This window comes from Podarcis melisellensis (assembly GCF_964234715.1).
Source record: "Podarcis melisellensis genome assembly, chromosome: 2".
Taxonomy (NCBI): domain Eukaryota; kingdom Metazoa; phylum Chordata; class Lepidosauria; order Squamata; family Lacertidae; genus Podarcis; species Podarcis melisellensis.
The window spans coordinates 76,177,539-76,192,359 of NC_138529.1; the positions used below are offsets into that span (position 1 = coordinate 76,177,539).

Sequence of the window (14,821 nt, forward strand, 5' to 3'; positions counted from 1 at the left end):
TGCGGTGGGAGGAGGGCTTTCCTCCCTACCGCCAACATTCAGAATGCTGTTCTGAATGTTGGCGGTGGGGAGGAAAAACCCTCCTCCCACCGCAAGTCCCGGGAACAGAGGAGAAGCGCTGCACGCCTTCCCCTCTGTTCCCGGACCTGTCCTGAAGGCTTGCGGTGGGAGGAGGGCTTTCCTCCCCACCGCCAACATTCAGAATGCTGTTCTGAATGTTGGCGGTGGGGAGGAAAAACCCTCCTCCCACCGCAAGTCCCGGGAACAGAGGAGAAGCGCTGCGCGCCTTCCCCTCTGTTCCCGGACCTGTCCTGAAGGCTTGCGGTGGGAGGAGGGCTTTCCTCCCCACCGCCAACATTCAGAATGCTGTTCTGAATGTTGGCGGTGGGGAGGAAAAACCCTCCTCCCACCGCAAGTCCCGGGAACAGAGGAGAAGCGCTGCGCGCCTTCCCCTCTGTTCCCGGACCTGTCCTGAAGGCTTGCGGTGGGAGGAGGGCTTTCCTCCCCACCGCCAACATTCAGAATGCTGTTCTGAATGTTGGCGGTGGGGAGGAAAAACCCTCCTCCCACCGCAAGTCCCGGGAACAGAGGAGAAGCGCTGCGCGCCTTCCCCTCTGTTCCCGGACCTGTCCTGAAGGCTTGCGGTGGGAGGAGGGCTTTCCTCCCCACCGCCAACATTCAGAATGCTGTTCTGAATGTTGGCGGTGGGGAGGAAAAACCCTCCTCCCACCGCAAGTCCCGGGAAAAGAGGAGAAGCGCTGCGCGCCTTCCCCTCTGTTCCCGGACCTGTCCTGAAGGCTTGCGGTGGGAGGAGGGCCTTCCTCCCCACCGCCAACATTCAGAACAGCATTCTGAATGTTGGCGGTGGGGAGGAAAAACCCTCTTCCCACCGCAAGTCCCGGGAACAGAGGAGAAGCGCTGCGCGCCTTCCCCTCTGTTCTCGGACCTGTGCTGAAGGCTTGCGGTGGGGAGAAAAGCCCTTCTCCGCACCGCCAGCCTGGCAAGCGGTCTCCATAGGAACGCATTAATTGATTTTTAATGCATTCCTATGGGAAACCGTGCTTCGCAAGACGAAAAACTCGCAAGACGAAAAAACTTGCGGAACGAATTAATTTCGTCTTGCGAGGCACCACTGTACTGGGCAAATCTGTCAAGAGGCATCAGAAAATATGGCCAGGATTCAAACATTCACTTCCCATGATCACTAACAGAGAGAACATCCCTTCCCACCCTAGTGGAATGTGAATCTGAGAGTGACAAGATTAGGGCAAGGATGAGGGCTCGTGTCTCACTGGAGTAGTGGTTAGAGGGAAATATTTCTCTTCACTCCTGCAATTGCGCTGAGATAAGAGTGGCCACAAAGCATGATTTCAAGGATTAAAATATTCCCTCTCTAAAGGACAGGAGTGACAGAAGCAGTCACACAAGCAAAGGAAGAATAGGGTTGGGAAGAGAAGCATCTTTTAGCCATTGGTTGGCATTGGTGCCCCAACCAGCTAGCTGGTGAAAGGTCCTATTTTTAGATAGATGTGCAAATGTTTGGTATTATTTCAGTGTAAGTTTGCATCTAGGATCAGGATTCTTGATGTACTAATGTTTTACTTGTGGGAACTAGTGACTGGCTGGCCACGAGTAACCTTGCAGCTTCTTCTAAACCCGTTCTATCTTTCTGCATATCATCACTGACACCACACTGGAAGAGCAGCCTTTTCTGAGCTTTTATTTGCTGGTGCAGCCAACTTTCAAAAAATTTTCACACTGTGGTGCTATACATATTGACTACCATTTGTGCAAGAAGAAGCAATGATCAAATCACCAGGGCCATATCCACTGCTACAGCTCCGCAATGCCGCAACAGGCTTCAATAAGTGCATCAGAGCTTCCACTTCCTCTCTTGTTCCCCATGTGGCCTCAAAATCAGCTCAAGGGCTGGGAGACCCTCCCAAGCAGATTTTGGTGCTGCAGAGGGAAAGAGCAGGAAATAGAAGTCCTGTTGCACCAGCAAAACTATGCACCTGGAGACATAGCTGTCAACTTTCAGATTTGAAAATAAGGGATCAGCAGCCTCACCTGTCCCAGGGACTGTCTACGGGATATCTAACAACCCGGGATAGCAGCGGGAAGCAGCAGGAAACAGTGCTGGAATACGGGAATTTCCCGCAAAAAAAGGGAAGGTTGACAGCTATGCCTGGAGCATGAAAAACAAACTCCTGTTCTCGGATGAAGCACTAAAAAACCCAGATCATTCTGAAAAGCAAAATGTAAGGACATTTCTAATAAAAATGAAAAATGAAAGTGGACTAGAGTACTGTACCAGTGGTCAAGATGCAAAGGTGCAAATTGCTGTTGTGTACATTTAACTTTTCATTTGAGACTGGCCCACTTGCATTCAAATGATTTTTTAGAGAACTATGAATGTCCCACCACCCCATTATAAGCATTTGGCAATAGGTAGCAAATAGGTGTGGGGTGAAAGCCTAAAATGCATTTGGTTATAGCTACTTTCAGGGGTCCTAAGTTGTTTGTAGGTTTCAACAAGAAGTTTCAGATTTTTCTTTCTTTTCTTTTCTTTTTTAGTTTTCAGATTTTTCAAAAACAGGGTTGCCGTGGTTAGAACTTTGCCTGATGGCACTTTTGTTCTCTCTTTTTTATGTTGCAGCCTAGTGTCTAGACTCAAAACAGTGAGAAGTTCTCTCTAACTCCAGCCTGTGGTTTCAGTGTGTTCAGCATGAAAACTGTGCATGTCAGCATTCTTCCAGCTGGCTCCATGTGATTTAATTTAAGCCAACCACAGAATGACTGTGCTAGCTTTCTAAGATGCCACAGCATGCAAGCTGGGGGTGGGGTGGGGGACTGAACAGAAGCAATGCACACCAGATGTTAGAACAGAACATCTAAAATTATTTATCCAGATTTAGCATACAAGAAAGAATCTTCCTTCCATGCTAAAAATATTTGCATTTAATCCAAGAAACAAGCATGCTGAAACTCAGTTTGCAGAAACCATACTGCACCTCTTTCTCCTCATCCCTTTGTTACAATATGCTGTATTCTGGATGGGAATTCCTGCTTTTCAATGGGACATTTTTTCCTGCACAACTAGAAATTATTTGCTTCCTCCTACTTTATATTATTATACCCACTTGACTGAACTCAATTTCCAGGTCAGGGACAAGCAAAGAAATTTCAAAGTTCCAAAGAAATGACAACATTTATTTCCTGTGAATGCATCTGCTCGTTTTGGTATAGTGCAGTGGTAGCAAAATTCTGGGCCATGGGCCTAATCGTTGAATTGTAGAGCTGGAAGGCACCTACAAGGGTCATCTAGCCCAACCCCTAGCCAGGCCATTTGGTGCAAACCACAGTTACCTCTCCTGCTCATGACATCATCTATGGTGTCAGGCATGGTCAAGTTCAAGCCACAGCTGCAAAGGAAAAATCTCCTTTGTAACCAAGCCATATCTACAAAGGCACTGGCAATCTAATTTAAATGCCCAAAGTTTCTTTTTTCAAAAACCTACCATTTACCTAGGAAAATATAATAGTGGCTTATTAATCACGCTTAGCCAGCCACTGTAGTCCTCATGATAAAGCGGTATTTGTTTACCATTTCAGAAACCCACTGTACTTCCTCCTACCCTAACTCTAGCATTGCTTCCAACCAGGGGGGTGGGAGAGTCTCCTTCCTGCTTCCATCCTACCAACAATCCACTTCCCTAATAGCTGCAACCCAATGAAGAAATCAACTGACTGAAACACTTGATAAAAGCATGAACTTGACCAGAGTCGTACAGTGCTGAGCCAACCACTCCCAATTCATTCCAATGATACCTATAACGGTGAAGTATCTGCTCAGCTACAACAAATGTCTCGCTCAAAGTATGATTTAAATCCACACCCCAAATGTAGCCAATAAGCAGATAGGTGGTACCTGCCAAACCCCCTTTGGCACAGCCGCATCTTTATCTGTCCCGCACCCTATGTTGTAGATGGACCAATTGGGGAGGTCCGGTAGGCCTAATTATGCCCACAGGCTGGAGGTTCTTCAATAAGGCGCCGGTATCACGGATCTGCTTATCAGGTTAGCAGACTGCATTGCTCTCTTCCCAAGTGAATTGGTTAAAAACAACAACAACAACAACAACAACAATAATAATTTTTTTTATTTATACCCCGCCCATGTGGCTGGGTTTCCTCAGCCACTCTGGGAGGCTTCCAACAGAATATTAAAATACAATAGTCTATTAAACATTAAAAGCTTCCCTAAACTATGGCCGCTTCTGCTATTTGCATACAATCAAGTTCACGTTTCTTAATTAAAATGGATGTGGCACTTTGTGCAACAAAATACGACTTTTGCAGTAAGGAAAAGGTGTGAGATAACAGCTGTTTGCCACAGCATCATATACCGTAACTTCCCTGCAAACAAATTGGAATGAGTAAGCAGTGGGTGTCTTATAATGTCCCCTCAAACTGTGCAAACCAATCAAGATGAATACTCAATAAAACAAGTTGTCAGAAAGCAGACTTCATTTCAAGGCAACACAGTTAACTAGCTATACTCTTTCACTTGCATTAACAAATCTGAGTTCTGTACTGGACTTACAGTATGCACAATGGCTTTCACCTGCAAAAATCAAATCTGTAATATAAACATCAATGAAGAAGTAAAATGAAATTGCATTCTGTGTTACACTTTGTGCACGTTTGACTGCAACCATGGTCTTGATACTCTAAATACAGCACCCAAACATGTCAAACATGTCCATGTATCACTAACAATTACCTTCTGGGCTTTTACTGAAAGAGGAAAGAAAACAAAGGGTCTCTTATCAAGCAATAACAACATTCAGGATGACAATACACAGAGGGGCAAAGGCTAACAGGTGTTAAAAATTAAATAAACAGAACTTCCCTTAATTCTCAATGTATGTGATGCAATTACTGTAAACTTATTTTCACAAAATAAGCTCCTTACCATTATCTGTAAATATTTATGCATGGACTGTAGGTGACAGTTTGGGCTAAGAGTTTGCTCATCTGCCTGTGACATTCTCTACATGAAGCATATTCCCTTCTGACACCCACTCAGTCAGAAGCAAGAAGCTCTATCTATTTTGATCTTTCAAAACAGAATCAGCATAAGACCATTGTCATGCAAAGGAGGCTTAAAAATAAATAAAGCAATACCGCTTTTGTATTCATAGTGTAGTTGCCACACTAGATATGATGTAGTAAGCTTACAGGTGCTATGCAAAGTAGGTTCTGCAGGATACAGCACATCCTTTGAACTTGTGAGGAATTTAAGCGCTGGCAAAGGTCTCCAAAGTTCCTGGATTTGCATACGAAGAAGCTAAGCACTGTTAAAAAAATTTGACTTGCAACTTAGCAGGACACAAGCAAACTGTGTCTGGAAGCAAATTGTACATTAATGCAAAACTAAAGTTTGCAGTGTTAACTCTCAGGTTCAGCTTTTGATATTGCGTATCTATACACTAGGCAGTTTGAGAAGAGAGAGGAGACAAAATGGGTTTGCCTCCTGCCACACTGCTAAACATTACTTGCAGTCAATTCATGCTCTGTTGTTACAGGAAGTAAGCGAAGTAATTATGTAATATGCGACTAAGTAATGTATGCTGTCATGTAGAAATGGGAGGGGGAAGTGGTCCTAGTCCTCACATATGGGTCTAATTTCCTTTGTTTTAACATTCAGTCTTCCCTACCGTCCATATAAGATGTAGAAGAAAGACTATTCTCTGCAACTGATGACATTTTGTTATTTCTTACCCAAGAATACCACAATACCAACAAAAAGCAATAATATTACAGAATAAGAGGAAGAGGATCCACCGTCACCACCAAGGCATCTGTACGCTTCATAAGGGCAGCCCAATAGCACATTCTCACATTTTGAGAATTTGGCCTCACCTACAGGCTACAGAAGAGGCTTCAACCACATTCATTCTTCTTCCACAGGTTCACATAAAATAAGTTTTAGGCTATGGCACAAAATCCAGGAAATATGCAAAGATCACCTCCAGGCTAAAGCTGAGGTATTGGCTGAAGTGGGAGGAAGAACCTGATTGTTCATGAAGCCATATTTTTTCAGGTCACAACAACCACACAAATTGCAGCAATGGTGTGGCCAGCGTTCACACAGAAAATCTGGTTCTCACAATAATCATTCACTATGCACTCCACACATTCCCAAACACCCACATGAGACCTATATTTGTTTGAACGGGGCCCTAGTATTGATGCAAAATGTCAAGGCTCCCAAAACTTGCTATCTCATCTCATAGTAGGCCTTCTTACTCAGGATGTAAAATTTGTAAGCATCCCTATTGTATGCAACAGGCTCATCGGAATTTACACACCGACATAGAAGTGGCAGCCTTAAGAAATTAAAAGGAAGTTTCCAGTGCAGCATAAATCCAGAGTCAAACTACAAACACATCACTTAGTGCCTGTTATTCCATATGCAATCTAGGAAATGCCACAGCAATATTTGCATCTTTACCCTAGTGAGTAGTCAAATTCTGTACAAGTTTGCTGGTTCTTAAATATATGTGACTATCAGGCATAAAATTTATAGATGCCCAGATGAATAGAAAAAAATACTATTTTCTGTTCATAAACAGATTGCACCACTTTTGTCTCCCCAGCTTGCCTTACATTTCCATATCCACACCTACCATTATCATCATCAGTTCAATTACCTACCAATTCCAACACTATCCTGGTATACTCTAACACTGACCTACAAAAAGCAGAAGATGAACTAGGCAAAACTAGTTGAAGATGGAGTTTACTCAGTGATGCTGTTTGTTCCCCCAGTGATCTGTTGGTGAGTGGCTGATTCCCCTTTCTTCCTTGAGAAAAAGCTCAACAACTTTGACCTGATCCCACCCCCCAAAAGGAGGTAGATCACTGTCTCTTGGGAGTATCTTGGGAGCTGGCCAACCCTGCTGTAGGGCAATCCCATGGCTCATTGGTTACCCCAGTGAAGTTACCGTAGTTCGTTCTTATTATCTTAATCTGAACTATGTCAAATAAATTAAGATGTGCTGTACTTTACCCCTCTGCAGCTTCAATATTTTTTTAAATGGCACACATTAACCAAAAATAGTGATTTATTCTCCTCTTGCCTCTGCCCCAATATCTTGTGCACTGTTGGCAAATTATTCTGCCTTCTACCTCCTCTGTCCATCTTGTCTATTCAGACTGCACATTTTTGAGGTAGTGACTACGTTGTATTCCTTTTTCCACATATTATCTGGGTCAGATCTCAGTTGAAACTTGTGGACTCCATTATAACAATAATGCAATGAAACAAAACGGTGCCTGGTATATTTTCCTTAACTTGAAAATGCATCTGAATACTTCCTTCACTCCAACCTTCTTCAGAAAGGAAGGCCTAATTAGATGGGAAAGCAGTTTCTAAATTGCCAGTTGTTTTTGTTTGTGTAACTTCATACTTCCTCGCTACACTGGGCCACAAGAGCGTGACACAATGGGCAAAGAGACTAAGAGTGACCCTGTCTGTCTGTCAACAGCACTGCACACTTCTGAATGAACTTTCTAATCCAGTTCCAACTTCTGCTTCACACAAACCTGCCAACATTCACCAGACTCAAATCACAGCTATGCAGAAGCGGTGTCTTCCTGTTAAGTAAAAACCATCCCCCCACAGGAAGCACACATTCCCATCAACAAGACCACCAGGTTATCAGCATTATTTTGTCACCAGTGTTGTTGAAGCCAGATTCCCACACAAGCCGCAGACAGAGGAATCCAGGTTATGATTAAGCAGAAAATCTGTGCAATAAAATGCCTCTGTAGATAAGCCAAAGGGACATCAAAGTCATATATATGGAAGAAAATGCACTGCTTTTTACAGTACATTTTATAGAATATAATTTGCATTTGGGGCCAATTCATAAACAGCATAAATGAATTATACTTGTTTGAGTCATCTGAATATTTTAGATGCAAATCATGCAAATTCAGTGTGGAGAAAGTAAAAGCAAAATGCCAGAGCCAACTACTGAATATGGCCTCTTTAAAAATGTTTCTAATGACCCATAATTTCAAGAGATGCACTGAGCGACGTGGCTGCAAATGCCACATCAATTTTAAAGAATGCCTCTGGACCCCAATGTAGGATCCAGAGGCATTTTGGGAGCTAGAACAACTTCACCAGGTGCTCCCTACCAGAGCGCTGGTTTGTGTGCCATTGCTCATCTCCCCAGCTGCTGGATGTGTACTGCCACCCATCCTCCTACCATGTGTTAAACTCATGGGGCCCACCAGAGTGGCAGCCACAAGTGCAGCACTGTTGTGGTGCCACTCAAACAAGGTGCTGATCCTGCAACTATGCGCATTATAACCACATGCTCTGAAGTACTCCAAGAAGATTAATCCACTGATTGCATTTTATTATGTACGGTAATACCCATGGCATCAAATGTGGTCCATTCATTCATCCTGCAACAGCCTTGAAGCAAGGAGGCAACCAGGCTGCTGTTTGCTCTCCATTTTCAAAGTCTAACAATATGTCTGTGTACTGAGAAAGGGAAGGGATTTTCACACAGTTAACTGGCAGAAGTTGAAGGGAAGACCCAATACAAACAGTTCATAGTAAAGGCAAAGGCATGGATGTGCAAACCAGCACCTGAGATGGAAAACACAGGGGCAGTCATCCAGCAAACAATTCCAAAAAGAGAAGAATGAAAGGACAAGGACGACAGAGATTCATATGACTGATCATCACCATTCACCTCTTAACCACTGTCCAGTGGTGCACAACTACCTTCCTTTTGGCATTCATTATTAGACAGGAGTGCCTGGCATGCTCTGGTCCATGGGGTCACGAAGAGTCGTACACAACTAAACAACAACAACAACAACAGTAGTAACAACATTAGCAATTTAATGGTAGATGAAGAGCATGGGTGGGAACAGAATCACATTTCCCTGACAATCTATTCTTCCTTAAGTGCTGGGAAACTGCAATATCCCTTACAAGGAAGTACTACCTCAGGAGAGACCACTTCAAATGAACAAATGCACGTTTGTGGCATAAAAAAAACAGAGATTTGGAAAGCCCCTTCTAATTTTATAGATCATGGTCATATTATTTGGGTTATGCAGATGGATATGATTCACTTCCATAACACTTTCATGCACTTTATGTATAGAAGTTTATTTCCTGAAAGGAAGACTATGTTCAGTGAAGCCATGTGGTGATATTCTCAGATCTGCATCGCTCCCCTTTCTAGATACAGCAATCCTCTCTTGGGGAAGGAACCATCCTAGAAAGATGCAGAGAAGGCCCTATTCTGAAAATGTTTATGTTTTCATAGTAACAATAATTCAAGAGAGGGGGTTTATATTCCTCCTCAGAGAAAATCCTACTCTTTGTTTACACTTCACTAAACTCTCTCAAAATGGACAGCAAAAACATTACATAGCATGGGGGGGTTGTTGTTTGCATGCAAATATCCATGAGAGCATCACCAAAGTTAACACATTTGCTTCAGGAATTTCCCCAATTCTATTGTCATGTAAAACTTGCAGCTGCAAAGTGCTTTCCTCAAGGAATGTTTAAATTCTGTTAGAATTCTAAAAAAAATCCAAAATGGAGATAACAACACTATATGTATCTCCAACAAAATTTATCTCCAATGCATGCTCTGTAAGCAGAAATGAGCTTGTTATAATTGAATACACTCAGTCCAAACCAATAATCCCCTCCACCCCAAAGGGACATAGTTACTCACACATTTACTAAAATCAGTGGGATTTAGAAGTGCCTAGATTGTGCCCAAGACAATCATCACTGCTTATACCGATCTACAATAGCAAGATTATGGTAGTTACATGGAAGATTTTTAAATATTCACCATGCATTTGATATGAGATCATGTTCATAACTTTTAAAACACAAGAATATGAATGCCCAGTTATAAAATCTTTCCAAGTTTTGTTCTCCACTTTATTTTGTCCATACACATTGTAACTTTAGTGTTAAAGATAATGTAAAAGAGGAAAGCAGCAAATATTAAACATAACAGCATATTAGACTCATGTCAACAAAGGGCCTCTTTAAAACAGTTCAACTACTACCAGCAAAAAAAGTCTGGAGGAAGTTCAGAAACACGTGAGAAAGTAAGGGAGCTCTGAAAACACTGAAGATAAGGGACTGAGCCATCACACTGATCTCTTCTTCCAAAAGTATAATAAACATTGAAATTTAATATTTTCACATTTAAAATCATGAGGGAGCAGACACACCCCTTGTAGTAATCATTACCCTCCTCAGTAACTCAGTTTCAGCTGACCTGCTTCCAACATGAACAGACTGACAAGGCCTTGTTTGTTTACCCGCCCCCCCCCCCAATCCCCAAACTTAACAGGTTTGCATTTAGGTATCATTTACTGGCCAGCATAATAAAAGCCACTCTCTTTAACAAGCATGGAAATTTTTCCAACTGAAAATCTGGAAGGAGTAGGAGGGGGGGGGAGCGATTTGTGCAATGTTTGTGTGTGTGGCAACAGAAAAACAGCCCTCCTGCCAAGTACAATTAGCTCAGTGGTGCCTTTCTTTCCTCGCTTAAAAACTAAGCCATTACAGCCTGTTCAAACTGCACGTAGGTTAAAAACTCAGCTAGTTTAAAAAAAAAGCAGCGAAATTTTACCACTCCTGTGGTCAGGATCCATATGGTGGGGCGACGGGACATTACTGCAAAACTTGGTAACAAACAATTCTCTGTCAGGAAACGAGCAAACATGAGGGTGGGGAGAGGGGAGGAGAGAGAAAATCCACCCAGAAGATGACGGCCATGAAGTTGTGTTTCCTAGCGGCTGTGTGCATTTCTTTCTGCTACAGGCAGGCTTGCTTGAGGTGGTTCTTGAGGGAGGAGATGTGGGATTGTGGAGGGGAAGGGAAGGGGAGGCAGCCCTCTGTGTCAGAGCTTTCTCAGAGCTGTACAGGAAATGAGAAGTCAAACAAAGGGGCACTCTGTATTCTGTACTACAGGCACCCTTCCATCCCCGGAGCAGAGTAGTAAAAACTCTCCCATTGTTCCCGAAAGACAGGAGGCGACGAGAGAGAGAGAGAGAGAGAGAGAGAGAGAGAGAGAGAGAGAGAGAGAGAGAGAGAGAGAGACAAAACACGCATACAACATGCCAACTTGCCATCCAGTCATTGTCACGCAACTACCCCCTTATACTCCCGTGTGGAAGGAAAAGAGCGCACGAACAACAATTATTTTCGGGCGGGGGGAGGAGAGACATCTGCACACAGGAAAGCTTTCAAAACGGCGAGACAGGCGTTAAACAATAGTTCCCTCTAGCAAACTACTTCCAAGTGATCAATGTCTCCCGGACAAAACACAAAACGCCTGGCTTTAAAATGGGGGTGGGAGAGCGACAGAGATAGATAGAAATCAGCATTTCTACGCAGAAAAGGCAGGCCACTGCCCAAATCAAGCAAGCAAAAGATATCAGCACAAACTCACAAAGACATAACGCCGGAGCGCGGCGTGAATCTTAAGTTACCTTCATATTGGCGGAGAATGCCAATATTGTTGTTCATCTTGTCCAAGTACTGGTAGTTCAACAGGTCCATCTTCATAAATAGCATTGAGTGGGCTAGCAAAGAAGACCAGCTTGCTTGCTTCCGCCCTGAACACCCCCCAAAAAAAATCAGCGACAAAAACACGGGGGAAATGCTGTTGCGAGTAGCTCCTGGCTCTTTCCCGAGTTCCACAAGCTCAAGGCCCAGCCTCCGACTAATCAAAACAAAGTATATTTTAAAAAAACACAACCGAGTTAAAAAAAAAAGGAAGGCAAAGGGGGAAAAATCCCCCTCCAAGGCTTCAGAAACGAAGACAGAGTTTGAAATGTATTGTGTCCAATTGCAATTAAAAATTGCTTACAGATCTGACGCCAAATTTCGGGCGGGGGAGGGGGAAACTGGAATGGCAAAGACTTCCTAGGACAAAGACATGCTAATTCTCCTCACAGCCCGCTGCAAGTTAACTGCACTGACATGCAGGCTATGCTTGGTATGACTCCTATGTAAACTAGCTTCCTCTTTCTAGCAGACGGAGATGACTGAGCATGCTCAGTGAATCCCTGGAGCTCTTCAAATGTCAGGGATATTTTCTGCACAAGATCAGTCTCTAAATGTATTGAGTGTTTGAAGGCAAGACAGGGAAGGAGGAGGAGCTGAAGACTGCACAGAAGTGGCCATGTCAGATTCTGCCCTTACTGGAAGCCGAAGTTGCCGCTGCACAATTGAAAAAGAAATAAGCAGCAAGTCTTACTTAGAGCTTACTTACTCCCCCCCCCCCCCGAAAGGAGTTTTGAAATGGCTGGAGCAGAAGCCAAACGCCTCTTTTAATTTTCTCCCTGTTTCAGTTTAATTGTGCTTATAAGCTTTTTGCAACTCCAAATGAATCTGCCTTCAACTATGACAACACGCTGTTTGTTTTTTTAAAAAAATGTTATGTCTTTGTTACCATTAGATAAGCTGCTACCTGCACTTGAGCCAGAAACACATCAAGAGAAATAATTATTGTCTTTCTATTGTGTATTCAGTAAATTGGTACATTTGAAATAGTCATAGAAACTTGTAAAAAAAAATTTTTAAAAAATAATATTTATTAAAGTTTTATGCTGCAATTTTTTTTTTAAAAAATAGTTATAAAGGGGATATTTTAGTATCTAAGGGTTTTACTATTTGATCGTTCTCTGCCTTGAAAGAAACAAAAGGGATTTCTCTCTCCACTGCTCTTATTTCAGGATGTGGTTTGTTTTCCTACACTCCAAACCTTGAACCTAAACTTTCCTAGTTGTTTATACAGATGCAAGTATATCATCCCACGAGGTAGAGCATCCATAACCAGTCATTATATAAATCCTGAGCCAATAAAATTCAATCCGTTGCTTCCTCCATAGCAGATCAATGCTTTAAAACTAAAATTGGGGTCGGGGGGCAGGGTGGAGCCAGGCAGTGAGATAGCCAATACTTTGACAATAATATCCTCTGTATTTTATGTACTTCTTCGTCAGGTACAATTTAAAATTATTTTAAGGAGCTGAAGGTTGCAATTCGAAGCATATTTGCCAGGATTTAATGGGACATTTTGAAGCAAGTATCGCTTAGGAAAAGAGAATTAAATACCAAGCTTCTAGTGAGGCTGCCACTTATCACGCTTACGCCTACATTTTACAAGTCAAATTTCTTCATTTGATACACGTTCAAAGAGAATGTCACTGTAACCCAAAAGCAGTTTAAATGACTCTCCCAAGTGTAAACTTCTTATAACACAATGTTTCGACCAAACAATAGGAAGAGCTTCCTGGGGTGGGAGTGAGGGGAAAAACAAGTGTTCACCAGTGCAACAGAATGCCGCAGAAGGTGCTGGATTCTCCTTCATCAGAGCTTGATGCCACATTGTGAAGTTTATTTTATAAAGAAGATTGTCTAAATATGGTCTATTTTTCACGTTGCAGATAGCATGGAAAGCTTCAGTCACGGGACTCCAGCCAGAAAGGATGCAGGAAGTCTATTCTGGGAGAGTGCTTCCCTGGCCCACATTTTGTGTGCCCCCTTTGATTGGCTTAGGAAAAGGGGCATTGCTGTTTACTTCCTTGCTCAGTTCCCAGTTTCTAAATGTGGTCTCTGACCATGTCTGCTTGCACTGGAGATGGAAATTCACTGCAAGAACCTGGCAGCATTGCCCCAGCTACATCGAGGGCACTGCATAGTTCTGGATGTGCTGTGTAGCAGATTGTAGGGTAGTGGTGCAAACCATGCCATTATTTGAGAACCAGAGACTTAGAAAAGAGATTAAGGTGCTTTTCAAAAGGCTGCTAAAAAGCAGTGGAAGGGGTAGAAACAGCCAGTTATCAGAGTCCTTGAAGGAAAAACAAGTAGTAACGTTAAAGTTGAAACAAGACAAATTTAGTCTGGATATCAAGGAATGCTTTCTAACTGCATGAAACAATTCAGCAATAAAACAAGTTTCTAGATAAATGGGATCTTCTGGCCTTGAAACTTTCTTAAAGGACATGGCATGAGAAGCTATTGGAGTACTGTGTCTAGGAGTGCAAACTAAAATTCATTGTAATGCTTTGATCCTAGATTTAAAAGACTTAAACCAGAATCAACCAATATTTATAGTCTTCCAAAGGAGGTGTGCAGAAATTTAGAGGAATATGACCAGCACATGGATTTTTTTTTTGCTTCCTACCAGAAGGTATTCCAAGAATCCCCTTCCCCCAGTAGCTTTTAAAATTCTCAAAGCTTATTTTTTTTAAAAGATGGCAATATAAGGATTTAAGATAAAAATCGTTCAAAGGGGAAATGCTTATGGTGAACAAACTCAGTTTTGCACTTCTTAAAATACAAGACTGCAATTAAGGTATCAAAAAAGAAATAATCTAAAAAAAATGAAACTTGCAGACTACTGTTTATTTCCTAGTTTTCAAATAACATGTCTATCCAACCTTTCAATGCTATCTTCTGTTCCCAGTGCACTCGTATTACTTATGATTGTGTCTGTAGAAAAGTATCAAAAAGCCTTGTTCAATCCATTTTCCATCCAAACTCCCTTACCAACCAATCTAAAGAAATTAGATTTGTCTTGTCTGACATTATTATTATTATTATTATTATTATTATTATTATTATTATTATTTTATTAGTATACTGTAAGTAGCTCTGGCAGCATATGAGGGTATAGTAAATATAAACATGGGTTCACACTAGAAGGTTGACTTCTTCATAAAGGCAACTAACTTTTTCATA

General features: G+C 42.3%; 1 protein-coding gene across 2 annotated transcripts in view; it reads right to left on the reverse strand.

Moving 5' to 3' along the window:
• VGLL4 (vestigial like family member 4) overlaps positions 1–14,821 on the reverse strand; it is a 99,077-nt gene that overhangs the window by 51,957 nt on the left and 32,299 nt on the right. The window contains exon 1 of one of the 2 annotated variants that reach the window (XM_081901247.1): positions 11,563–12,114. The exons of the other annotated variant lie outside the window; for it this stretch is intronic. Coding sequence (XP_081757373.1) covers positions 11,563–11,647 — 85 coding nt within the window. The 5' untranslated portion in view covers positions 11,648–12,114. Of the gene's footprint in view, positions 1–11,562; positions 12,115–14,821 lie in introns of those variants that run through there. 2 annotated transcript variants of the gene reach the window in all.